The sequence below is a fragment of the Borostomias antarcticus genome, assembly GCF_949987555.1.
Source record: "Borostomias antarcticus genome assembly, chromosome: 4".
Taxonomy (NCBI): domain Eukaryota; kingdom Metazoa; phylum Chordata; class Actinopteri; order Stomiiformes; family Stomiidae; genus Borostomias; species Borostomias antarcticus.
In genome coordinates this window covers 20,904,456-20,931,719 of record NC_140237.1, presented here as the reverse complement: position 1 = coordinate 20,931,719, position 27,264 = coordinate 20,904,456, and the positions used below count along the sequence as shown (strand labels likewise).

At 45.9% G+C, this 27,264-nt stretch overlaps 3 protein-coding genes across 4 annotated transcripts; 2 read left to right on the top strand and 1 right to left on the bottom strand.

The window, feature by feature from the left end:
* Positions 1-1,430: 1,430 nt before the first annotated feature.
* On the top strand, positions 1,431-5,758 carry e2f8 (E2F transcription factor 8; the record flags this gene model as incomplete). Its single annotated transcript, XM_084437374.1, has 12 exons — positions 1,431-1,661; positions 1,757-1,910; positions 2,006-2,320; positions 2,450-2,611; positions 2,785-2,922; positions 3,090-3,308; positions 3,406-3,490; positions 3,614-4,103; positions 4,455-4,721; positions 4,823-4,958; positions 5,064-5,386; positions 5,591-5,758. The coding sequence occupies exons 1-12, from the start codon at positions 1,491-1,493 to the stop codon at positions 5,756-5,758; spliced, it is 2,628 nt and encodes an 875-aa protein (XP_084293500.1). The 5' UTR covers positions 1,431-1,490.
* Positions 5,759-7,739: 1,981 nt separating this feature from the next.
* On the top strand, positions 7,740-9,681 carry csrp3 (cysteine and glycine-rich protein 3 (cardiac LIM protein); the record flags this gene model as incomplete). The annotated part of the gene is made up of 5 exons (XM_084437373.1): positions 7,740-7,851; positions 8,707-8,878; positions 8,986-9,115; positions 9,265-9,358; positions 9,641-9,681. 5 exons carry the CDS (start codon positions 7,740-7,742, stop codon positions 9,679-9,681), a joined length of 549 nt encoding a protein of 182 aa, XP_084293499.1.
* A 696-nt stretch (positions 9,682-10,377) lies between these two features.
* On the bottom strand, positions 10,378-20,935 carry zdhhc13 (zDHHC palmitoyltransferase 13). Of its 2 annotated transcripts, none has more exons than XM_084437224.1 (17): positions 20,814-20,935; positions 20,021-20,193; positions 18,251-18,373; positions 18,065-18,142; positions 17,691-17,835; positions 17,480-17,544; positions 17,104-17,266; positions 16,607-16,732; positions 16,247-16,380; positions 15,892-16,008; positions 15,542-15,656; positions 14,845-14,907; positions 14,595-14,688; positions 14,364-14,447; positions 14,078-14,235; positions 13,387-13,484; positions 10,378-11,647 (listed from the first exon to the last, which is right to left on the bottom strand). In XM_084437224.1, exons 1-17 carry the CDS (start codon positions 20,835-20,837, stop codon positions 11,509-11,511), a joined length of 1,899 nt encoding a protein of 632 aa, XP_084293350.1. In that variant the 5' UTR covers positions 20,838-20,935; the 3' UTR covers positions 10,378-11,508. The 2 variants fall into 2 exon arrangements, with proteins under 2 accessions (XP_084293350.1, XP_084293351.1); XM_084437225.1 differs by having other exon boundaries at positions 15,542-15,666; positions 15,908-16,008.
* Positions 20,936-27,264: the final 6,329 nt, after the last annotated feature.

Sequence of the window (27,264 nt, the reverse complement as noted above, 5' to 3'; positions counted from 1 at the left end):
GGGGCAACGTTAAGTAGCTACGTTAACTATTCATTAAATATATGTGTTTAACATTACATGATGTTTAACGTTACTTTGCTTGCTACTTCATGATCTTCAAGCTGGCTGGACAAGACGGTTTTATTATATTGGCTAACTTTAGCTCCCCGCGCATATCCTATCTCACAACTAATGTCAGCTATGTGGTGTGTGGAAAACAACTAAACGCTATATAAGTTAGCTGGCTAGCTAAGTGACTGTACATGGCATGGGTTTTGTGTGGGGCTAACTTAGCAAGACAGGAAGGGCCAGCCCAGCAGCAGTAACGCTAGCTACACTGGGGAGCTCATCCAACTTTGGTTAGCTAAGCTAACGCCAAAGGATTACTGTTAACATTAGCTACAGGAAATGCAAGGCTATGCACATCTTGTTTGTGATCAAATAAAATACGCACATGGGTTAGTTTGGTTACACCGCCCCGCGCGCGCTAGTAAATATGTAGTTGGCTAACATTAGCTGCTAGTAGCCAGGGCAACAGGACAAGTCAGCCCTGCCCGGCTAGAACGCTAGCTAGCTACTAACGAGTAGTCAATGGTATCTACCTAGCTAGTTATATCGCTTGTAATTTTTCTGTATCTTGAAGTTTAGTCATGTGAAACGGCAACAGTATTGCAACAACTACTGTTGGCTAGTACAGTGTCAGTGGGGAGAGCCAATTGTTCCGGGTTGTATCATTGGAATGTTTCTGCCGCGCCAAGATTTCAAACATATTTACCTGCGCGGGACAGTGAGAACTTCCGATGCGGTCTTTTCTGTTCATTCTGATTGGTCAACTGCTCAGCATGATCCATGACCACGGGATAGAACGCGTGTCAGTTACCGCCAAACGTCAAATTCATATTTTGATTAGATTTGATTTTGAGCATTGATGAAATATACAGGGGCACTAGCCGCAGAGTCATATGATTTGTGGACATTTCACAATGCTGTCACCCAGTAAATATAATGCAGTAAAGAAAAGGTAGCTAGTTTAAAACCTAATGTTAGGGAGACTAAGATATTTTGTTAAGTTTTATTTTATTTTATTAATTACTAATCAAATTAGCAGGCTATTTATGTTAATGCTGAGAACTTAGCACTATCTAAGTCAGCTAGCTATCCAGTCGTTCCATACACAGCAATGTAACGTTTTCTTCTTTATTGATATTTAGGTGGAAAATGTTGAGCTCATCGCTTGATTGCCAAAATCTGAGCCAGAAAAATCAAATCACCTCCAACCCCAAGGTTAGTAGTAGCTAGTAATAACCTACATGTTTGTTATGATGGTTATGGCAAACTCCTGTAGTGTTATATGAAAGATCATACAATTGTACTGTTGGAACTGATCACCCTGACCCGTTAGCAAAAATGTAATCATTGCTTTATGTGATGTTCAACAGAGTAAAGTCTTTGCAGAGCCCCGTGCATTGACAAAAACACCAAGGAAAATATCTACAGAGAACCAAGCGGACATGGGCTCCCTTACTACCCCCACAAAAGGAACAGAAGCAGGAGCTGGCGAGCCCTGGACTCCAACCTCTAACTTGAAAATGCTGATCAGTGCAGCCAGCCCTGAGATCAGAAACAGAGAGAAGGAGTTGTGTGTGGTCAACCCTGGAGGAGAAGCCATAGACTCTACTCAGGTAATGAATACATGCACTCTCACACAGCCATTGATTTGAGTCAAGATCTCACATTTGTATGGATTATATATATATTTTTTGTTGTGTGTATGCAGGACACAGAACTTGGGGATGAAGCAGAGAAGCAGATTAGCAGGAAGGAGAAAAGTTTGGGTTTGCTTTGCCACAAGTTCCTGGCTCGCTACCCAGACTACCCCAACCCTGCCCTCAACAACGACATCTGTTTGGATGATGTGGCTGCAGAACTCAGTGAGTCCTACGTCTCCTCACTTGTCTTGATGTTTGTCATTATACTGTCATGATGTCTTTCTTTTACTCATACATGCACATCTTCGTTGGCACAGATGTGGAGCGCAGGCGAATCTATGACATCATGAACGTGCTGGAGAGCCTTCACATGGTCAGCCGACTGGCCAAGAACCGCTACACGTGGCACGGACGCGCCAACCTAGCGGAGACCCTGGCCAAGCTGAGGCAGGTGGGCGAGGAGCACCGTTACGGGCAGCAGATGCAGCAGATTCGCCAGCGCTGCCTGGACAAGGGGTTTGACTTTGACGGGGAGGAGAAGGAAAACGAGGAGGTGTTGGACTTCGAGGGAGGAGAGCCGGGACAGAAGGAGATGTTCTTTGTGGAACTTCCCGGAATTGAGTTTAAAGCAGGTGAGAGAGGGGCGGGTGTTCATGTTATCGTAGATCAACTTTTAGGCCTTGTGTCACTTCAGTATGAGTTATTGTTCAGAGTTATTGTTCAGATGTGATGACTCTGTTATTCCTCATTACCCTCTCCAGCCTCTGTGAACAGTCGGAAGGATAAGTCTCTGAGGGTGATGAGCCAGAAGTTTGTCATGCTCTTCCTGGTGTCCAAGCCCCGGGTCGTTAGTCTGGAGGTGGCCGCGAGGATCCTCATCGGGGAGGACCAGGTGGCAGATCAGGACAAGAGCAAGTTCAAGAGTGAGTGTGATGCTTAGCGGAGCTACTGCTGGGAGGAGTCGGTCAGCGTGCTTTTTAGAGCTGAGCTTGTAGCTGAGAGGGACTGTGAGATTTAGTGCCTGTACCTGCTTCTAGTCAGTATGTGCAAGGCTGACATTTGTGTTGTTGTTGTGTGTGTGTGTGTGCGTTTCCAGCTAAAGTGCGCAGGCTGTATGACATAGCCAATGTGCTACGGAGCCTGAAGCTGATAGAGAAGGTCCATGTAACAGAGGAGAGAGGGAGGAAGACAGCCTATGAGTGGACCGGCCCTGAGGACTTCCCCGGTGTTAAGGGTACGTACTAATCTGCAATAGAGCAACAACGCCACTGCGTAGCACATGTTCTATCCGCTATACTGTGTTATTCCAAGTGTTTTCTAGACGGTCTGTTGCCCCTTAACGATTGAGCTGTTAAATTGTGCCTCTCCCAGTTCACTTTATTGTGTTTTCTTGTATTGCAGACATGGAGAACTCCACTCCATCCGCCAGTGCCTCCACCACCAAGAGGATACTGGAGTCTCGTCCCTCAGTAGAGAACTGTGCCAAGAACCTTTTCTCCTCCCCGGGGGGCAAGCGCAGCTTTACCCGACACCCCTCCCTCATCAAACTGGCCAAGAGCATCCAAGATGACCGCCGCAAGATCAACTCGGCTCCGACAAGCCCCGTCAAGAACAACCTCGGTGAGTGGCAGGAACACTCAAAAGTGTGACCTGTGGTTGTAACGGATTTTGACGTTGGGACGATTCTAAGTGTGCTCTTTGCTTGTTTTCCACTCAGTTGATTCCTCAAGTGGCGAGTTCTTTCCCAGCAAAATGGCTCAGCTAGCCGCCATTTGTAAGATCCAGCTCGACAAACAAACTACGTAAGTGCTGCCTGCCAGGTGTTTGGGTATTTATGTATGTTTGTCTTTCTGGCTACTGGCCAAGTTACTAATTCTGCCTCATGAGATCCAACACTGACAGTCAGATGTGATGTCTGGTTCTAGGAATGCAGAGCAGACTCCTACGCCTGCCATCGCTGAGGCAGTGACAGTCCTGCCAGAGCCAGAGACGTCCTCCCCTGAAGCGCCAGTACTAACGCCTACTGAACCCCGTGCCAACGCTGCCCACCTCACCCCTCAGGCACAGTTCCCCTCCCGGCCAGCAGGGGCTCTGTCCTACCTCCCCGCTCAGGGCTCCCTCATCCCCGTTCTGCTGCCCCAACACAGAGGGGGCGGGCCTTTCGCCGTCTACGTGCGGCACTCGGCCCTCCGACCGCACCCCCTGGCTCGGCCCCAGCCGACCAGCCTGGCCGTGCGCTCCATGACGTTCGAGGACAAGGCGGGCCGAAGTCCGAACGACGTCCGAGCTCACAGCCAGTCTCCTGCTCAGAGCCAGCAGCTCTCCAGCAGCCCCTCTGCACTGAAACGCGCGTGTGTGGACGGAGCCGTTGAGAGCAGCCCCTCCAAGGCCAAGAGGGTCGACCCCACCTCCAGGGTAAGGCCTCTACATTATGTTGCTATTACACAGTGCCGATGCCTCAAAGTGGCTCAGTTTATAGCCCGTCTCACTGCTTGTGGAGAACTCAAACTAAAATATCTTGCTCAGTTAACGCATCAAACTCGTCGAGTATCTCTAATCCGCTCTGTTTCTCTCCCTCCGGTGCAGGATGCCTCCCCTAAGCTGGGTGAGATCCTGCAGGCCCGTTTGAACGCTCGTAGGGGGGGTCTTTACTCCAGCCGGCCCGCCCCGCGAGCCCTGCACCTGGACCCCGAGTTCGTCAACACCCCCAACGGCGCGGCCGCCGGTCAAACACCGGGGCAGGGCGTGGAGACCTTCCTGGAGAAGGATGCCTCCCCTAAGCTGGGTGAGATCCTGCAGGCCCGTTTGAACGCTCGCAGGGTGGGGCTTCTTTCCAGCCGGCCCGCCCCCAGAGCCCTGCACCTGGACCCCGAGTTCGTCAACACCCCCGACGGCGCGGCCGCCAATCAAACGCTGGCGCAGAGCGTGGAGACCTTCCTGGAGAGGGAGGAGAAGGTCGCCACCTCTGACAATGTGGCCGGCCTAACTCCGGTCAGAGCTGTTCCCCTGACGCCTGGACATCTACACACAGAGGTAAACACACACACAAACAAAGTCAAAAACACTAAACGTTCACCACCAAAAGAGTATTATTATTGATGCAAGTAAACAATGGTTGTTTCTCTGTGTCCCAGACTCTAATCCCCACAGGCTACCTGATTCCCATCACCCAACAATCCCTCTTCAGCTACAAAGATGCTCAGTCCCCCAACACAGAGAGCAGCAAGGCCTTAACCCCCACCTACAGCATCTACCACACACCCACTGCGGGTAAAAAACACACACACCCACTTATGGCATTTACCTTGACATTAATAGGATTCTGTATTATGTTACCATTACTATATGCTAATGTTTTTCATGTGTCCACGCCAGGTTCCAACCCCCCCCCCATCCAGGAGTTCACGCCCACCAGCCTGCACCTGCACAGGCCTCCTCCGGCCTCCTCCTTCCCTGCCCAGGGGCACCGCATCCACAGCCCCAGCCCCGCCATCCTCAACTTCACCCTGCAGAACATGGGCCTCATCCCCGGCACGGCTCACTCCCACACCCCAGAACGCGCCTCCTCCGCACCCAGCCCCCTGCCCGCCCGCCTGGGCATGCCCCCGAGAGGCATGGTCTTCATCAGGCCGTTGTCCCCTGTGCCAGTCCAGCACCCGATACCCGGGCAACCTCTTACCTTCATCAGTGTACAGCAGGTAAGATAGATAGATAGAGTTTTAGCAACCAGTTTAAGCCGCACTCGTCTCCGTAAACATGCAGCTGACTCTGTGCCTCTGCAAACACCCCCACTGTTGTCCTAAAGAGCTGCCATGTTGACAGTAAACACTGCTGTTAATGGTGTTAGTCCAGGTGTGCTCTGCTAATTCTGTTGTTGTGTCTGGCTTTGTTTTGTCCCCCAGCCTATGATGACCACACCCAAAGGGACAGCCCTCCCTCAGCACAGTTTGTTCCACACCCCTGTCTCCCTCTCGCCACTGGCTGCTGTGGTAACCACGACGGGGCACGTGGCCGGTAAAACCGTTTACATCCCTCAGCGGAAGCTGGAGGTCAGCACTGAGGACAGCTAGAGACGCAATGCTGCTACACCACCTGTGTTTGTGTGTGTGTGTGTGTGTGTGTGTGTGGAGTTTGAAAGGATTCTTTAGCCGCATGTGGACATGTTGTGGAAATGATGACATGTTAACTGGTGCTATCAAATATAGCTCTGATACAGCAGGTCTGGCAGGGTTTGACAGCTAACCCTGGGAAGTCTGAAACTAGAGCAGATATTACTGTTTAAATACTACACTTTTTGATACTGATAGAGGATGTGTAATAATATGATTGAGGAATCATATACCTGTGCTATTAACTGGTGATGGGTAGTTTTCTATATTGTGTAAATGTCTGATTTCATTTACAGAGTCACATGAATTGCCAAAAAGTTTTATACTGTTCAAAACTGAAAGTATTTCAAATGTCTTGAAGAGAAATGCTATAGAGAACAGCCATTCACCTCACTCTACAGTATTTATCTCTGTGTAAGAGCAAGACTTGATGACTGAAAGACAAAAGGTTGACTGAAATGATTTGTAAACATGTATTTTGTAGAAAAGAAGAGAAACCTAGTGAGATACAGTTTTGCACATTGTACATGTTAACTGTTACCCTCAAAAAGTGGAATGCGTAATGGAAGTGTGAGTGATGAATGTATTTGAATTCTTAGGCTAATCAGGCAATTTTGATTGGACATTTTAATTTATAGGAAGTGTACTTAAAGCATTACATTCTCAGATGTCATTGTAAATGTGAAATAGTGAATAAACTATTAATATTGTTTATGTCTCCTGTTTACATTTCTCTGTAAAGAGGAAACCTCTTACTGTATTCTGAATACAGTAAGAGTATCACAATCACAATAGCAACTATACATAATGCATATTTTCAATTCCATCCAATGACACACCCACATCACAATTTTCCAATCATTCCCCAGTGCAGCTGTCAGAAAGATGTGCCTATAGTAAATTAAACAAATCTAGCTAGGATGCTAGGATAAGTAGGACAAATGGTTGGGAAGAGCTGCAGATCCCAGCTTAGGGCCAGGGGTCTCTGATAATAAATTCTTGGTCAGGGGAGCTATAGGCTTTGTCACAGGTTATTTTGGGAGGATGCTTTCACCAGAGCATCAACGCTGAACTCTGGATGATGAGGAATGAAGTGGCGGGCGAGTATTTAAGGGCTGCCTTTGGTGATGTTGGGACAGATCCGCCATCAACAGCAGGTTGGGAACGGGACACTGCGTGAGACTGCAGCCGAGAGATCAACAGCGCTTCTGACAGGTAAGTACAGTAGAACTGTGAGACATTGCCGCTTGAATATACTGTATACGATGTGAGAATTGGTATGACCTAGTGCCGCAATTATGTGTACCTAAAACAGCGAGGCGTGACTGTAATATTCTTGCCAGAGGAACCTACGAGATCAGAATGACATGTTTCCTCCCCCAGACAAACCACTTTATTTCATTAGGCTACAGGCTACTGTTGTGATTCTTAATTCTGAACAATAGTTATGCGGGACATACTACGGGATTTCTTCACAGTGAAAGTAGAAGATCTAGAGGTCCAGGGTGAATTCAATTCAGGTCAACTGCATGTCACACATCCTATGAACTTAATAGTCTCTATTCCTGGACTCTTATCATCACATGCCAGCCCTATGAGGTTATAGACCACTACTAATGGGTAGGAACAGAGGAGTGCCACTGTCTGAAATAGTTTACAGTATCTCTACAAAAAGGACACCTCACTTACGCCCTTGTCACCAGGTCCAGGTGAACTCTGAAAGGTAAGCCATAGCCTCGATCTTGCTTTCACCTTGTGGCTTTGAGCTATGTTCAGCTCAAGTGTCTGACGCCAATACAGTTTGAATTTGGTGCTACCTAAATAGCTGTTGAGCAGTTGTGACACTTTAGTGCAGCTACACCCTCAAAAGGACTCCAACATTAGACTCAACCTATCCTGCCTTTCCATCTGCCTTTGTGTTGACTTCCTCCCAGATCTGAGGATGCCCAACTGGGGTGGCGGTGTCAAGTGTGGCGCTTGTGAGAAGACCGTGTACCATGCAGAGGAGATCCAATGCAATGGGAGGAGCTTTCACAAGACCTGCTTCATCTGCAGTGAGTAGTGTTTTTAATCTCACTGCTGGGTTCTGCACAGGCCATCTGGGATTAAGCATTTTACTATCACACTCAGCAATAGGCCTGTGTCACCTGCATTCAAACCATCCACCCCACTCACAAATCAAAACCAGTTAATCCTTTTGTTTTGTTCCTTTTTTTAACCTAAATTAATTCTGCCTGGTTAATCTACAAATCCTCGGTCCACTTCTTTATCTGCACGTGGCCAGGGTGGTGCAAGGCGCTACAGGCCACTGTTCCAGAGCAGAGCCCTGTATTCTGCAGCCTTTGCTGCTCGGAGAGCCTATTAGCTTATGCAGATCCGTTCACGTTGGTCAGTAGAGCGTGTTGAGGGATCAGGGCTGCAGCAGGAATAGGGCCTGTGCCAGGGATTGAGTATGGAGCTATATAAGAGCACACAAAATGGACACCCTAAAATGGCAGTGCTCTCCCCTAATGCCCGCCTCTGAACAAATACCATATTTCAATCTCACTACATTAACTGTGACTGGCAGGGTCTGGGCCTTAGGGCTGGTTAATAGTGGATAGTGGCACCGGGAGCTCTGAAAGGCCTTTGTAATTAGCAGCAATTTGAGAAGGGTCTGCTGTTCCATCTGCAGGGCAGGAACGCGGGGGAATATGACTAAACCCCTGTCCATCTCAACCCATATCCCTCAGGCTCCAGCCCACAGCCTCCAGCCCCTCTCTCCCAGAAATAGACCCTAAGCAGGGGCAGCTGAGAGATGACAGCCCCCTGCTGATTGACATAACACAGCATATTGTCAGGTCCAGACTTGGGTGTCATAGACATGCGTGTCTAACAGCGGTGCTCATCGTGATGTCGATCCTCTGTAGTGACCTGCAGGAAAGGACTGGACAGCACAACGGTTGCGGCGCACGAGTCGGAGATCTACTGCAAATCCTGCTACGGCAAGAAATATGGGCCAAAAGGATACGGATATGGCCAGGGTGCTGGGGCTCTCAGCTCCGACCCGGGTCGAGATCACCTCGAAGTGCGATCTCAGGAGTAGGTATCACACACCCAAATACACACACACAGACGCACGCACGCACACACACACACACACTTTGTTACTTCTATTCATATCCATACATATCATCCTCTATCTGTAGCCCAAAGCCCCGGCCCTCATCACCAAACTCAAATCCCAGCAAGTTTGCACCGAAGTTTGGCAGCTCAGACCGCTGCCCCCGGTGTTCGAAAGCCGTCTATGCAGCAGAGAAGATCATGGGGGGCGGGCAGGTATTGATGTGACCTCTGACCCCGATGTTGCCCATCTTAGCAGCTCAAAGATCAGCTAGCATTAAAAGCTATATTCTTTTAACAACCCTGCAATATGCTACCACAGTGTGATACCTTTAAGTATGTGTGTGTGTGTGTGTGTGTTGCAGCCTTGGCATAAGACCTGCTTCCGCTGTGCCCTGTGTGGGAAGAGTCTTGAGTCCACCACAGTGACGGACAAGGACGGAGAGATCTACTGTAAAGGTAAGAAGACAGTAACATGTACTGAACTGCACATTCTACATACATACAAACACATACTGTTATCAGAAACTGGGGAGCACTAACACTAGTATAGTACATGGTTGTTTTTCATCGTCCATCTGATTGAATCACTGGGATAAGAGGGCTGGCAGGACTTATGTCTGAGAGAGTGGGCTGTTTTGAGAGACATCTGATTGGATTTTGTTGTAAGTGATATTGTCTGTTGTGTTCTTTCTCTCGCTTCCTCACTGACTCTGTATTACGTCTGTTTTTTATCATCAGTGTGCTACTCCAAAAACTTTGGCCCTAAAGGGAAGGAATGAGCCTGTAGTGTAAAAGGTATACGTCTGTGCATCTTCAAACAACCAATAGCATTTGAGCACTTGATGAAGTAGGCTACACGCGAGTTCTGTAACTACAGATTGGAGAGGATCAAAGAGGAACAATCCACTTAACCAACTGACAATTCCAACAAGGCCTCTAAACCGATTGTCTGTACATTCTCTGAGAATTCTCCTAACATGAACAAAAAACTATAAAAAAAAACATGAGGGTGAAAAATCATAATGAAGTCACATTTGTGTTTTGCCTTCAATTGCTGCAGACAACCAACATGCCTCCGTCTATTTTGCATTATTAAGAGGATTCTGTCTTAATGAATAAGCATGTGTATATTTGAATAAATGAGGCAACGCTAATTAACAAACCGATTTGTGTTAATCTAGAATCCCAAACAATTATGTCTGGGTATCCATGCGGAAGAGGTTTCTCATTAAAAATCACTGAAGCTGTAGGGGACAGATTTATTCTACATCAATAGGAATGGTGAGATGTTTGTACCTGTAATAAAGGTGTCTCTGAGATAATGTGTACAGATGGCCTTAGTATGGTGTCTTTGGCTTGACTGTAAACTTTATGTATTGCATGTTTAAGTTTCCGGAGGATTGACTGGTACAATGAGAAACAGAATGAGATACAGTAAGCCATCCTCATTCACAATCCCTCATGGGTACAAAACAAAAGACGGGGACGACATAAAACCAACAATATTCATTTGAATATCCAGTGCAATGGAGTTACAACGGCACAAGGCAGTCAGTGATTATGTATCAAGCCTTTAAAAGCAACATCAAAACCTGTGATGTAAATATCACAGCTACATTCCAAAGCGGCATTTCAGTTGAACGTATCAAACTGGCCAGCATCGTTAAGGGTGCTAGATAGGACCAGTGATTCCCCTATAATTGTACAGGCTTGGTGGGACACCAGGCCAATGATTACCCCCTTCAGGCCCCCCAAAAAAGTTTTTTTAGGCCCAAAATATCAGACTTTTAGATCGCTAACATCTTCAGCATAAGTCAATGGAGTCCCACATAGCGAAAATTAGCACCATGGCCAGCAGACATTTTCATGCTGTAGCTACATATGAAATCACAGTTTTGAGTTTTGTTTTCTGGTGTTAGTAACTCGACTGTGGATGTGTTGTGGACATAGTTCTAAACGGCATTGGTATTCAAGTTAGTAGCAGACAAGCTAATCCCAATACAGATTGGAGCAGAAACCCATCAGAATACAGGAAATGAAGTGACCTTCCTGGGTCCTCCACACCTGAAATAAATTGTAGGGGAAACACTGAACTGAATAGAAACCCAGAATACTAAAAGCTTTGACGCAGTTTGAGTCTAAATAAAACAGAACCTTGCTCTAACAGAGTACAGGAGCGATCACTCATTGAATATGAAACATGCATCTTTTAAAAAAGCTGTAAAACATACACATTTTAAAAGATTGTTCTTCATAAGAAACCATGGCGATAAAAATAGACCAATATTTATATATAGTCATAAAAACAATTATAAACGTCATATACAAGTTTAGGCCATTTTAAGGTCATTCCAACTTCACCCAAATAATACACTTCAGATTTCCTTTCTGTTCCTTATAGTCCAGTAATAAGGCAGCATCAGTCTGTACAAAAATGCAAATGAATACAACAATTCACATCATGTCATTCTCTTTCCCTTTATAGTGGTGGTCCTTCACAGGTAGTCAAAACAAATTAAAAGCTCAAATATAAATAGGCGCCATCCCGTTGGTCCCGAACAATAGTGGCTGTGTGAACTATGACAATGACCCTTGACCCTCTGGGGTCACACCATGTCTGGGTGGCCGAACATGTGTTGATCTCGGCCGCTTGCGTACTGCTGGGTCCAGTCCACTTGGGCCGGCTTAAACAGTCCACAGCATCGGAGCTGGAAGAAGGACACCAGGTTCCGCACCACACCCAAACTGTAAAGGGGCAGGAAGGGAGGGAGGAGGGAGGGAAGGAGGGAATGAAGGAAGGAAGGAGGGAATGAAGGAAGGAAGGAAGGAAGGAAGGAGTAAGAGAGAACAGTAGGCCTCATTCAGCAACGAAGTAAAGAAGTTCTTAAGAAGCATTTCTTCTTAAACTGTACTTACGCCGTTTCTAAGAAAATTCTGGCATTCACCAATGGTTTCTCATCTGGGATTTGTTCTCAGCTAAGAACAGAATATACGAACATTGAATAGCAGTCGCAAGTAGGCCATTTGAGCGCGGAAATGTAGACGATGCAAAATTGGTGATTGCGGTTACCTCAATTCTACAGTTGGATGATATATGATTGAAATGCAATTTTATTTGCATAATTCCCAATAACGTGTCCTAATCATAACCATAATTTCCATTGTAAACGTGTGCGTCAGAATATCTGATATGTCATAGGTTAAATAATTTTGTTCCAAATTGCTTGTTATTGGTGTTGATCTTGAAGATGTAGATAAAATATTTAGATTGTGTGTTAATAATTTGTGATTTTGGTGTAAATTAATGAGTGTTGTGTTTTGTTTTAATTCTTTGACCGTTCTGCAAAAGCACCGTGAGATTTCGCTGTATAGGCCTACATATAATAGCCTACCAACAAATCCATGACCATTTCATCATTTGGTGATTGCGGTCACCTCAATTCTACAGTTATATGTGTGTTAGTGCGCTAGACGGAGTCTGCTGCAGAGAGGGTGGTAGTCCGCGTCCCTGGTGTCTGTATCCATATCGCCAGCGGCGCACACACCCAACAGTGCTGTTGTCCCTATTATGGCACCAATGCGCTGGTCGAACTCAGACAACGGTAGGCACGCCGGCCCCCCTCCAGTAGCCTGCATATCTCTCCTCAAGATTAAACATTCACAATTCCTTTATTTGTCACATGCAGCCTAATGTCCAGTCACAGTGAAATGTTGCTGCCGGCTCCAAGGTTATGGTCATTACAGATGAAACTCTAATACTCAATTTACAAATGACACAATAAGGACCATTTCTATACAATATGTAGATAAGATCAGATAAGTAGGGTACCTCTTTTGTCAACTACTAGCATTGACAGCTGTGTAGGCTATATAGCCTACATTTTTGTAGACTAAGCTTGTATATTGTATTCCATCACGTTGACATTTTGCACTGTTCTGCCTCGCTATGTTTATGCACCAAGGCAAATTCCTCGTAGTAGGAGGCCTACTTGGCTGAATTAAAATCAGATTTTGATTGCCTACGCTGGATTCGAAATGAAGTCCTCTGACTTGCTTATGCACCTGACACAACCCCACCTAAACCATTATGCTATCGAAAAGCTGGCGAGTCGAATGCGCGAATGACTGGTATTCATTCAGAGAAGTGACATCTGCGCACGACCCTGGAGTTGCATATCTATATATGGGGCTGGCGGGGAGTTTACCTATGCTAATTCATGTGAGCAGCCACGAGCTTTGAACTTGAGAAACCATGAGATTCGCAGGCAGGTGCGAACTCTTCCAGCGGTTTACGAACACGTCGTGAATCAGGGAGCTTTCCTTAGAAACGTTCTTAGGAAGAAATTTAAGAACAGAACTTAAGAAGATATTGGTTAATGAGGCCCAATGTTTAATTCCTGCAGGACTTGATGCTATGAGCATGTAGCATTGGAACTATCCCCCCCCGGGCAGCTGAATTGGTTTATCTGACAAGCACCACTCACTTGTAAGGGTTCTGTCTGAGAGAGATGGATTGCGGGAGCTTCCTCTGGTGAAGCAGGAGGTTGGCCCGCTCTGCTGTGGTCAGTCCCAAGAAAGCAATCTGTTCTCGCACACACAGAAGTAGAGGATAAGTTCACATCTCTGGGCTTCCATATTATCACTCAGGATGTCGCATGTCACAAACTTTTACGTAAACATGTATGTGTTGAATATATTCCACACTCCTGCCACACTGCCATCATTAGAGACGTCGTCGTCACAGCACAACACATCACAGCATGATACACACCCATCATGAATAACTCAGTCACACCCTGTTTGATTAAGAGAAAATCAAAACAAACAGACAGTAAAAGCAGTGACAGCTCAAAGGAAGCATACAACAGTGGTTACAGAAATACAACAGTCGTTAGTCAGTGCACAAAACTTTTTCTTACAAATAAGAAAGAAGCAATATGCTGATTAAAGCTGCCATGCGCACAATTCCCCATCCACACAACTCCCAACACCCCCACCCACACACCTCCACGATCCCTCACCCCACCACACACCCCCACCCACACACCCCCACACCCCCACAATCTCCCACTCACACACCCCCACCCACAAACACACACACACCTCCACAATCCCCCACCCACACACCTCCACAATCCCCCACCTACACACACCCCCAATCCGCCTCTTGCCCACCTGGTAAAGTTGCATCACCAGCAGCACGGAGGCCCAGGAGGTGTGGAAGAAGGCCAGGCAGAAGATGGCCAGCACCCAGGGAGAGCAGTTCACCAGCACCGACAGAGCCCCCCACATCCCCTCCTCCTGGTAGTGCAGGGGGCAGTGCTTCAACCCGTCTGAGGGCACAGGGGGGTGGGGGGGGGGGACACAGGTCAGACACGAAGCTCATGGATTCAAATGCACGTCCATGACAGCGGGAGCACAGCGCGGACATCTCTGACCGTCCTCTCAGACGGTCACTCACACTTGAGGCAGCCGTAGAACATCCAGACTCCCAGCAGGGACAAGGAGAGGAGGAACAAAACAAAGTGGTGGTGATTCCTGGCACCTACAGAGAGATGGTCAAGAGAGAAGTGGACTGATTAGAGGGGAATTCTTTTTAGACAGATATACGTATCAGAAATGAAACAAAGAAATGTTGTGCTTTACAGACGGTCATGACATAAGCTAAGGTGGGAGAGTTCAGTCACTCTACCTATGCAGCCGTTGATCCAAATAGAGTGGTGGTCCTGTTTCGCCACACAGGCGTCACAGGAGAAGCAGTGATTGGCTCTCATGGGCTTCTTAATCTGCATACGAGACACAACAAACCAGTCATCGCAGTCTTCAATACGTGGAATATAGCCAAGCGTTGGAATCAGCCTAAACAATATCTATTATTCTGTGCTTTGAACGGAACAATATCACTGTGATATTGCGAATCCAGTTTGTCCCCTGTTGCTTACCATACAGGAAGTGCAGAATATCCGGGGATCCAGACAGCCCGCCTCCGCCAGAACCACCACATTCTGTAAACACAGAAATGTACCAAAATAAGACGAGCCATATTGTGACTAGCTCAGTAGTACATGATGATGATCAGATTAGTGGTGATGGGACATTGGGGGCGGGGGCGTCGGAGCCGGTGTCGGCCATGTGAGGCGCACTGTGCTGAAGCGAGGCGCTGGAGCTTGTGCGCCACGCGACTGATAACGTCTGAAGCTTGGTGCTGCGTCAAACGTCACCGACGTAACGGAAAATGCTGTGAAAGTTTTAGCACAACCAATGCACCTTTGACAGCATGCTATGATTTCTGCAAACCACCAGATGTCAACTGTTTTTAATAATAATAATTATTATTATTGTGTATTTGTGTGAACTCGTCAACACTGTAAATGAGGGAAACCTCAGTGCTTTACGAGTATAAATAAAGGTTTGAGATGAAATGAAACTGTGCTCTCAATGCCCCGGAGCTTTGGCTCATTTTCCGGCACAATCAGGAAGAAGCCCCAAAAGCATTACAGGCCCATCCGCCCATCCCGACACATTTGTTTCATCTGCGTTGGCAGATTTAACATACAACCTAATCTACCTTATCATAATATGTCTCTGCTATCAAGTCAAACAGTGGACCGAGCCGCGAATGTAGCGATCCCATCGTACCATCTTCTTCTCCTCCTCGGTGGCCCTGACGGCTCCGGGGTCGGTGCTGCAGGTGCGGATGTAGTAGTATAGCAGCGCAGTGGCGTTCAGCGTGAACACAACCTGAGCCGTGGAGCTGGAAACATGTGGACCGGCGGTTAAGGGGGTACAGTAACGCGCACATGAACTGTTACTACGCAAGACACTGTGGATGTGGGCTGTGTATGTGTGTGTGTCGCACTGTTGGACACTTTTAAGACTTGTTTGAGATACAAAGTGTGTATGCTATGTCTCTCAGCTCCGCCCAGGCATTTATGCTCACTGTGTGGTTTTTGGTGCATATGACGTATGACACGGCCATAAAAACAAACTTGTCTAGAAGGATATCAGGCAGGAACCAGAGGCACCAGGTGACCAGCATCCAGAAGACCGATGCCATGAGAGCTGTGGCAGGAAACAGGGCCATCAGCGCTGGACTCATCAACCGCCTGTATGCACACACACACACATGCACACTATTAGGCACTTTATGTCAAGCTTAAAATATGTCTATCTGGCAGCAGAGGGCATACCTCCAATGCCATCAAAATAGTTTGTTCTAGTTTCTTGTTGTTTTTTTTTGCTCTACGTGCTATGACACTTCATCCAATTCCATCATGATAGGGACCTCATATCACCATGTCCGATGTACAGCATTGATTCCTGGTGTCAGCCATGCATGCTCACCTTGAGACCAGGTTCATCACAGCCATCACACAAGCCAGGAGGATCCCTTTCAGTAGCCAGGACTCTGAGTCCAGGTCCACTATCGCCCCCAAGCTGCCAAACACCGCAACACAGAACAAAAACTGCAGACATACCTGCAGACAGAGAGCGAGAAAGAAAAGAAAGAAAGAAAGAAAGAAAGAAAGAAAGAAAGAAACCCAGGAGAATTAAGGGAGAACTAAAAGAGAGAATGTAGTGAGTGTGATGTGATATCGTGTGAACAATCTGCTTGAGGACACATACATATGTGTGTGTGTGTGTGTGTGTGTGTGTGTGTGTGTGTGTGTGTGTGACTGTACAGCATATGCATGCTCCACATACCCTGTATCTGTTGACTAGGCGCAGACAGCGGGAACTGGTGCGGATCCTTTCCTGCTTGATGTGGTTGAGCTTGTGGACCAGCAGGGGGCTGTTGACCTGGTGGGCCAGGTCCAGCGGAGTGTGACCCTGGGGGGGGCACGTAGAACACAGCCCAGGAGAGTCAGGCAGGGTCCCTACCGACAATCCCCTTTAATGAGAGAAAAATCTAGGAACCGCACACTGGAGCATATAAATGACGGACTGTTCCCAATAGTTTCGATCATTGCGATCGTCATCAAAATGATCAAAACGATCGAAGCGTTAAAATAAACTACTGGGAACAGTCCATCATTTATATGCTCCAGAGTGCGGACTCTACTCTTTTTCTCATTCACTACTCCAGTTTGTCCTCCTCCTGGTCTGCATAGTGGATGTGCAAGCTCTTTTTTCTTTTCAATAAAAATCTAGGACACTACTTTCTGTTCGGCGAGTTTGTGTGCGTCTTTGACCAGACTCACGTTGGCGTTCTCGGAGTCTACGCTGGCTCCCGCCTCCAGCAGGATGTGGGCGGCGTCAACGTTTCCCGCCAACACGGCACAGTGCAGCGGCGTGTTCCTGTTCACCTTGTCCACGGCGCTCGCCGAGGCGTTGCACTTGATCAGGAAGTTAGTGGGCTCGGGTCTGCAACGGCACGGCTCCTTAGCTTCCTCTCTGACCAAAACCACGTGACGCAACACCAAGTTTTGTCTGTCCTCGCCCTCCTAGCCGCACTCTGAGGCAACATCCTGTGCTCACTCTCCGCAAACCAAACATGCTAACATACTAAACTCACTGAATCATTTGGGCTGGGCTGTGTGCATTATCTTTGTTTAGCGTGAACGAGTTAAGCTTTACCCAATGATTTTCTGTGCTGCCAACATCAGTGGGGTCTGGCCGTTTGAGTCCGGGCCGTCAACCTCCTGCAACAACAAAGTTGACATCAAACACACAAGAGGAGGGGGCCACAGAGTTACAGTATAAAAGTGAGTTGGAAAGAGGCAAATAGATAACACTGTGTAAAAAGATAACATGCGCGATCTGGAGGTGGTGTGAATGTGAGACTAACCTGCCCCTTGGCCATGAGGTAGGCTGCTATGGGCATGTGCTGGAAGAGTATGGCTAGGTGCAGACTACGGTAGCCCTCCCCGTCTGCTAAGGACGGGTCTGCTCCGTACCTCAGTAGCTGGATCACCATGGGGAGATGGCCCTGCCTGCACGCAAGACGACCGACAATAGTCAGTTTGGTCAAGGAGACGTTACATAACCCAACACAGTCTGACCATCGTATGTCTGGTCCCTCATACCTGTATAAGCAACGATTAGCTCAGCTGGAAGTACAGTAAGTCAACAACAGCGCAACAAGCAGACTCAAGAGTAAAGCGCTGCATACCGCAGCATACCTCCACCAACCAGAGCATCACTATAGATTTTAGCCATTACCTTATGGCCCAGTGTAGAGGTGTGGAGTTCAGGTCACCTCCAAGCTGGTCTATAACAGCCCCTTTAGACATGTAATACCTGTGAATGAACATAAGTGGGGGGGGGGGGTCAAGACATAACATGACACAAAATGTGCGTGTGATGTTGACGTCCTAGGTGTATTCCAGCGACCATGGCGGTACATACTTGACCACTTCTGAGCGATTGTTGATGGCTGCCCAGTGCAGGAGGGAGATGTTCTCCTTGTCTGGCTGCCTCACATCATACCCAGCCTCCACCAGCTCCTTACAGCGCTCCAGGATTCCAAACCTGGTTGGAGGAGAGTGGAATGTGTGTGTTCGTATCTTATCTTTTTTTTTTTTTTTTTCTTCTTTTATTATTATTTTTTCAGATCCATTTCAAAATTAGACCTGCCTGAAATTCCTAAACTCAGCAGAAGGGATTCACAACTTTCAATTTCACAGCCAACTTCAAAAAGCATGTGCCTGCGTCTACCAAAAGGAATTAGAGAAAAGTCTACTGTTAAAATGTAATACACTTCATATGCTAGCTAGCTTTGGGAGGAAGTGTAATACTACACTTCCTCTATAATGAAGTTGAAGTCTAATCTTTGCCCCTACTCCACCTAAGCTCTTTGTTGACTTAAGAAAAGTAAACAAAGGTAGAACACATTAAGAGTATCTCAAAGCATATGGGGGCTACACCCATGCTGAGAAGGTGTCTTGAAATCTCCCTCTACAGATTAGTGTTAGTTAACTATGTTATAAAGTTGCTAGCTAAGTTATCAAGATTCAAGATCAACTTTAATCTTCCACGAATGAAAACTTTGGCTTGGGCTTTCACTCATGCTGAAACAATCCGAACAAGCCGAACAAGAAATAAGCATGCACTCTCATACAGTACACAGATGCAAAGTGTTTAGTACGTAAAAGTATCCTAATACATCTATACAGGATTTGCCATGTCTCTCCTATGTTGTTTTTAGCTTCTCTTACTCTGAAAATGTAATTTATTGCTTTAGAAATGTTCTTAGCTGGTAGACAAACATACTCCAGGAGCTTGCTCGATCGCCTTTTTGAGAGGTGTAATTTTTACGGCTCACTGGCCCCCGGGTGATTACTGTTTTTTTGCTTCCCTCTGGAATATGTAGGGGTGGGTCATATACCCACCTCCCTTGTTCTCTGTAAAGCACATTGTGTTGTTGGGTATGAAATGCGCTATACAAAAAAAGCTTTGATGGATTGATTGATACAAACATAAGACAGTTCAAATACAATACTCAGTACAAACAGGCCTACAATGTGAAGATACCCCTGTAAGGACAATACATATCCACATCTCCCCTGGCCTTGTCACTACTTCATTTGCTACTATTTAAACGTTTTACGGACACAGGGATAAATAAATTATTTTATCTTTTTAGGCAGCAAGGAACCCTGAACCTCCTCCCTTCGTAAGTATACTGCAGGGATGGAGGCTCCTCTACTCCTATCTTTCATGCAGTTTGCATTAGTCGGACTAGCTTGATGAGGCTCTCTACGACTGTCTGATAAAACACTAACAAACTTTTGGTCAACACCATGGACTCTAAATCGACGCAAAAAAGTGCAGTTGCTGTTGTAGTCTGCTACACAAGCGGTCTACATGGGTGTTTCAGGCTAGTGAGTTGTCAACAAAAACACTGAGGTATTTGTATGATGTGACCTGTGCGATGGTTTTGCCTCGGATGACCACAGCCCTGTGGTCACCCACTCCCCTGAGGTCACATCATCTCCTCCATCTTTTTAACATTCAAAAAAAGGTGGTTGTCATCACACCATTTTACAAACCTCTCTATCTCTGAGTCAGATACATCGCTGTCCTTTACCATTAAAGCTATGATGGCAGTGTCATCTAAGAAGGACTGGATATTTGATATTATGATTGGATATGATATAGGTTTGTGATCAATCATACTGTGTAGCCTTGACAATATCCCAGCTGTTGCTGTCATCCATGTGAGACCGTTTCTTGGGCTGTTGTGTGGGGTCCATCATCTGGTCGAACTGTCCTTGGAAAGCTGGCATGAGCCCATGGCCGTGGGAGTGCCCGCCATGACCATGGCAACTTTCACCCATGTGCGAATGGCCCTGTGGCACACAAATGGAAAACAAGCATTATTGTTCTTCTGCTTCGCCTTCCTTAAATATAACACGACTTGCCTTGAAAAAAAGGCTTTCAAAATACACCGTTTGTGGGCTCACTGAGCTGACAGAGATAGCCAGAATAACTACCATAGGGAAGTTTTGCTAACAGTGAAGCATTCACCTATCAATATGATCCTTCCATTATCTCTCACTATTCGCACGTTAGCTAGTTAAATTAATTGCTAGACTCACCGAGTCATCATCTTAAGCTTAGGGAAAGAAAGATTTGCATAGTTTACTGTTTAGCATAGAATGCGTGATAGTTTGACACTAAGTTCCCAGCTGCAGCAAGCTATTCAGGTTCCTGTCCCAGTTAGCTGTGCGTGCTGCTTTTGACATGAACGGCTGACTGCATCTCATCAGTGCAACGTCAGTTCGCCAGCTAGCTAGGCAAAATAACTAGCGTACGCTATTAGCTATCTAGCTAGCTCTCACCTGTGTAGGCTGTGTAATTGTCGTTTGATTAGCTAGCTAAGAAGTCGGTGTATAAAACAGCTACCAGGTATCAGCGTAGCACTATCTTGCTGGCTTTCGTGAAAGAACACAAGCCAAAGGCAACTTACAATATTGTCTCCTCTCCAATCCATGTCGAAACTGTTTCGAAGAAAGGAAATGAAACAGATTTTCACTTGCAGACGTCAATGTCGACGTATCTAGTTAGCCTAGCTACCACCTTCCGGCCATCAATGTACCTAGTGCTAGCTAGCTAACGTTAGGTTAGCAACTCTCTGCTCTGTAGCCTTGATGTAGCTACTCCAAGCTCACCTTCCTGATTGGTTATGATTGGGCCACAGACTACCAGCTAGAAAGGAAATCGATTTCAGATGTGATGTTTTCCAGTTTCATCATAGAGATAATTTCCTATCAGGATTAATTATTTATAATCAAATGTATTATTATTATTACCATTAATAATAATAATAATACTTGTAATAGTAATAATAATAATACATTCAGATATTTAATAATCAAATCATTGTTAATATGATTATAATATGTATTCATAGTAATATATCATATTAATATAAGCCTGTCCAGTGTATTTCTATGGTTGAACCTGTACTTTTATAAACTGCCCTGTGCGTCTACCGGCCCCCAACCAATAGTCTAGCAGGAGGGGCCCTCAGATTTTGAGGTAGCCCTACCCGAGTTATAGCAAACCACAATAGAGTTTTTTCATATCCCATATGTCTCCCATTGATGAAATTGATTCTTGTGGTCTTTCATTTTGGGGCAACATGGATGGGTTTTTGGTTATTCTTAAGACCTACCCCAATCTCTCAAAGTGAGCCAAATTAGGCCAGTCCGAATGGGGAAGGTGACAAAAAAGCCCATAACTTGAGAATGATCACTCTTATCTTCATCAGTTTTGCTGAGGTATGGAACAGTTGTCTATCCTACATCACCAAGTCAGAATGTAATTTACCTATATAAATACTTAAATATAGTCATGTACACAGAGCTTTAGTTTTGGTAGAAATTGTACTTTCCTCTTTTACTCTTCTCTCAGCTTTCCTCCTTTACTCTTCTCTCATTTATCAGACAAATTCCTGTCAACTATGCTGTTACTGAATGGCCCAGGATACTATTGGTTTTATGGAGATATCTAGTACAGTTGTATTGCAAATGAGAATTTGTCGTATCTTTTTGTCTTGACTTGGAAAGAATCTTCTGGAGAAAAATGCAGTTTAAACCAAATTTATTGAGCACGCCATTCGGTCAAATCTCGGCGGTACTACTGTACTTTACTCGGTCGCCGGTTTATATCCTTGGCTTCAGGCCAATGAGCACACGATAAACAAACAATTTTGCATACGAGGGAGGTACATTTACAACTAGTCTTGTAATTGGTCAATAGGCGTCACTGAGCTCTGCCCCCCCCTCCGGACATGGGGGCAGTCTTGGGGTTTTTCCGGTCCTGCTTTGATCACCTGTAGACTTCCTGACTTCTTCTCCAGGGGTGCCATCTCTATTGTTCCTCAGGTGGCAAAGGAATGTTGACTCAGGACAGGACATGTGTTGTCATCTAGATGTTAAACTAATTAAGTTAACCAAGTTCCTACTGAATTGAAGTTTATTCATTATTCTTAGTAAAATGATTACTACATAAGAGTAATACAGATGTATTGATGTAATACCGTATAAAAATACACTACAAATTCTTTAGCCATACCCCTTCTCTGAAACAGACAAATTGGTAATTCCAAATGGGGGATTGGTGACATAATAGCGTATAAGAATGATAACTCTGATTCACTCTGACTCGCCTAGGGCTTTGGAACGGCAGCTGGATGTGCTCCAGGGTCCCTCTCTTCAGAGGGCAAGCTGGTGACTCCACCTTCCCCTAGTTAATTGGATGGCATGGTAGAATGTCATAGACAGCTTAGATTAAGAATCTTATCCGATGGGGCTCGTCTTTCCACAGCTGAGACTTTGCGCTCCTGCTGGCTCCTCTCAGAAGATGCAGTCAGGCTGCTAACCCTCATTGCCCCATTGCTGATGTCTTTCCCGGCTGTCCGCTGTCTCTCCAGCTGTCACCACTCTGTACTTGGTTGTCAAGTCTATTTGTGGTAGTCACTGGTTGTTCCAGACAGAAGCTTGTGAAATACATCACCTTGTGATTCACCTGGACACATCATCAGTGAGGGTACATGCATGCAGGCCATAGAATGGTCCTTCACAACACCATATCAGAGAAACTTGGAAAAGACATGTCCAACTATCTACTGTACCAGTGTGTCATGCACTCACTGGCTGTGACACAACAAGCAGTTCTAGAATAGGTAAGACTACAAAAATGAAAATGGATGAATGTTCACTAATTTGGATGAACTGAGGAATACAGATGCAGCCTCTGCAAATCTGCCACCAAAAGAGGCTGCATTTGTAGATCATCAGAAAGTGAAAAGGTGCCACATTCACGTCCCAAAACCTGTTATGGAGTCCTATTGACAAGGGATAGATTGTCATAGAGGGAGCCTATGTCCTATTTAAGAAACCCCCAGCACCTACAGAAGTCAGAGATTACTCATTTGTATTGCAAAAATGCAAACTGTGGAGAGAGTTGAAAGTACCAGTGCCTCTCTATTGGTCGTCCTGTATGGAGTTCTGCACCTGCTGTGCAGAATGTCAAAATGTGTGCCCAAACGTGTCTGAAGAATGATATTTAACATTCTTGTACCTACTGTACTTCATGCATTCATCGCTTACACACACATACACTTTGAGAAGATGTTGATTTAAATGGTTTGTTTCAATTAAGCGAATAATTCAATTTATGCCTTGTATGTTTATGATTGAGAGGCTTGTAATTTTAGATAAACTTTACTTGATTAGATTTCTCACATTTGGTGATGTAGTACAACCACCTGGTCTTTCCCTCCCCAAATATGATGACCATCAAAGTGAGCAGTCTCAATTTATAGGCTACTATGCCACCTATCCCCCATTCTGAATTCAATTCATTAGCAGTATAGTAAAGTAAAGTAGTATAGGAAAGTAAAGAAGTACTTGTTTCGTAGTCTCTCTCCGTACCAATTGTTACATATTTTTGTTCCCTCATTTTACCCACATAACTACTGAGGTGTCACAATTTGTAGTTTAGTCAGCCTCACTAATTGAATGTCATTTGTTTCTGTAATTATATTCTTATTCTTATTCTTATTCTTTGTGTTTATGTGCGTGTGTGTATGTGTTTGTGTCTTTTTACAGATATTCTGAAATTCCTGCCAAAGACGCCACCGGATATAAATTTATTTCTAGCCTGCCGGAAACCAAAAGAAGAGGAAGAAGAAGAAGTACACGGAAGTGCTTCCCTTCCGGATCTGAGTTGGGGGAAAGACGCGAAAGAATGCGGTTAGGCAACATTTATAGTTGATTTTTCGGAATCTACGTGGACGCCTCTTGTTAAATGGAACAATAATAACTCATGTCAAAAGCGCCGCTTTTTGGCAACGCCAGCCGAGGAGAGGTGAGGTGCTGCTGCTTTGCACAATATTTACTTTAGCTAGCTAGCAAGCTAACTTGGCTAGCTAGCTAGCTTGCTGGTTTGCATTAGCTTCTCTGATCTGGGGTCTGCTCCCGGGAATAGTTCACTACTGCGCGTTTTTTGCATGTGCAAACGAGCATCCTGACATGAACTAGCAGTTTTACCCCAAGTGACCCAGGGGAGGACTTGGTAATTCTTATTGCCCATGGTTTTTACATTGTAATACGTCTAGTGCAACCCCCCTCCTCCTCCTCTCCCAATCGTTTTAAAATGGATGTCGATTTGAAGCTAACTGAAGACAATGGGACATCTGACCCTCCTGTTAAAGATCAGACCCATGTTATAGGTCCCCAAGCAGCTACACAGGGACATAATTCGGGACAGCTGTTGGCAGAGGCAGGGGGGAGTCGGCAGGAGATTATGGAGACAGGAACTCAAGATGGGCAGGCTACACTCAAACATGGTAACACAGCAACATTGGAAGGAGAGGGTGGCATCCATACTGGTGTGGTTGAAGAGACCAACAGTGCAGGCATTGTTCATATGCCCATTCTCAATTCTGCATCACAGAGCAAAACCACAACTGCCACAAAGTTCAGTGATATTGCAGATGTGCTGCAATCAAAAATACAGGGTGTCAATCAAAGACCAGAAGGGCAAGCTGGCGCTGAACGTTTGACACAGCAAAATGTGACCCAACCAACAATCATATTTGGTACACCTATCACCATCGGAGGAAAGCAGTACGTGATTCTGTCAAATCCACCCACATCAGGCTCTCACGTGATTCTCTCAAAACCACCCACACAAGGCTCTGGGATGGGTCGAATTGTTCCACCTACACAAATCTGCATAGTGTCTCCAACACAGACCACAGCTAAGGACCAAACATCAACTGGAAGCTCTCATACGCCAAGCCAAAGTACCATCCTCCTACAGCAAATCCCAGCCGGCAGGGCAAGCTTCTCCTCTCGTCTGCACAACAAAGTCACTCCGACATCCAGTAAAACTTTGACATCCAACAGTGAAACCCAGTATAAACCTCCAAAATCTAGATTTGGAGGAAAGAAACCACAACCATTCCAACCAACCAATCACTGCTGCAATGAACTAGGCTTAGACCTCAATAAGAGATCACATTTTGAAGAGAAACGTGACTTGAAGTTACTGTCTAATGGAGTTATCAAAGAAGTATATCATTTTGCCAATAGAGTGCAAACATATTTTGGTTTAGTTGTCTTTGATGTTTTGGAGAAGCACTTTGATCTAGCTGGCCTGGGAGACAGTCAAAGTCATAAATTGTCCCGAAACGTTTCCTCCAAACTGATTGAAATGGGCAAGAAATGGAGACAAATGAACATCGACGACAGGTTTGAAGTATTCACTCTACCTGACATGACAAGGAAGTTTCCTAAACGCATGACACGTGAGGATTTACAGGCTATGTTAAAGAACTGTGTCAAGTACAACATTGACCCAGCATTGCCAATGGACAAAAAAATGGCAAGACTAAGGGGGTCGATTAGAAGGAAGAGGAAGTATGAGTTAGTGTGCGTCAAGCGGAACGAGAAAAAAAGTAACATGCAGTTCTGCAAATCTCTCCAGAACATGAGAAGTTTCCTAAATACCTGGGTTTATCCTGACCGATCGGCGTCTCGCCCGTCCACCAGCAATGCCACCTCCGCGGTGAGCATACCGCGCCCTGTTGAAACGGCAGCACTTGGCCTGAACATTGGGCCCGCCGACGTTGGCAGAAACATTGCGTCTGACGGGTCCGATCCTCAGCCGTTGTCCCTTGGGCCAGCCGAGAAAGAGACCTCTTCCAAGGTGACTGGCATCACTCAGTGCCCTGTTGAACCGGCCACATCTGTCATGAATACTACTGGCATCACTCAGTGCCCTGTTGAACCATCCTCATCTGTCAAGAATACTACTGGCATCACTCAATGCCCTGTTGAACCATCCTCATCTGTCAAGAATACTACTGGCATCACTCAGTGCCCTGTTGAACCATCCACATCTGTCAAGAAGAATACTACTGGCATCACTCAGTGCCCTGTTGAACCGGCCACATCTGTCAAGAAGAATACTACTGGCATCACTCAATGCCCTGTTGAACCATCCTCATCTGTCAAGAATACTACTGGCATCACTCAGTGCCCTGTTGAACCATCCTCATCTGTCAAGAATACTACTGGCATCACTCAGTGCCCTGTTGAACCGGCCACATCTGTCAAGAATACTACTTGCATCACTCAGTGCCCTGTTGAACCGGCCACATCTGTCAAGAAGAATACTACTGGCATCACTCACTGCCCTGTTGAACCGGCCACATCTGTCAAGAATACTACTGGCATCACTCACTGCCCTGTTGAACCGGCCACATCTGTCAAGAATACTACTGGCATCACTCACTGCCCTGTTGAACCGGCCTCATCTGTCAAGAAGAATACTACTGGCATCACTCAATGCCCTGTTGAACCGGCCACATCTGTCAAGAAGAATACTACTGGCATCACTCACTGCCCTGTTGAACCATCCTCATCTGTCAAGAATACTACTGGCATCACTCAGTGCCCTGTTGAACCAGCCACATCTATCAAGAATCCTGGCTTTACTGACATTGACAGGAGTGTGGAGGTTACTCTTCAGTCTATACTCACTGAGCCTGTTAAGATGGAAATTGACACTGTAGAAGTTACACTTGACCCAACAGGAGCAGAGGAGAGAGTCGTGGTGAAGAATGAACTAACTGATAACTGCATCAAGGAAGAACCTGACTTTTACCCCATATATCCAAGGAAGATCACGACAGAGAGCGACCACAAAACAGATGAAACGTGGAGTGATGATGACATGTGCAGCCCAGCTCAGCGTGACATGAGGCCGTCCCCTGTGATGTCAGAACCGGAGAGAACAGTGGACAACCCCTACCCCATCTGCAGTAAACTGGGTATCAACCTGGGTGGCAAGTCAAATTTGAGATTTGAAAAAGAGAGACTTCCTGTGAGTATGCTTACCAACGC

Excerpts from the sequence above, each read along its gene's own strand:
- zdhhc13 (XM_084437224.1), bottom strand. The coding sequence starts at position 20,837 with ATGGATTGGAGAGGAGACAATATT. Across the intron at positions 14,448-14,594 it reads TTGGATCAACGGCTGCATAG|GTGCCAGGAATCACCACCAC; the intron begins GTAGAGTGACTG and ends ATCTCTCTGTAG. Across the intron at positions 11,648-13,386 it reads CTCAGACAGAACCCTTACAA|TTTGGGTGTGGTGCGGAACC; the intron begins GTGAGTGGTGCT and ends GCCCCTTTACAG.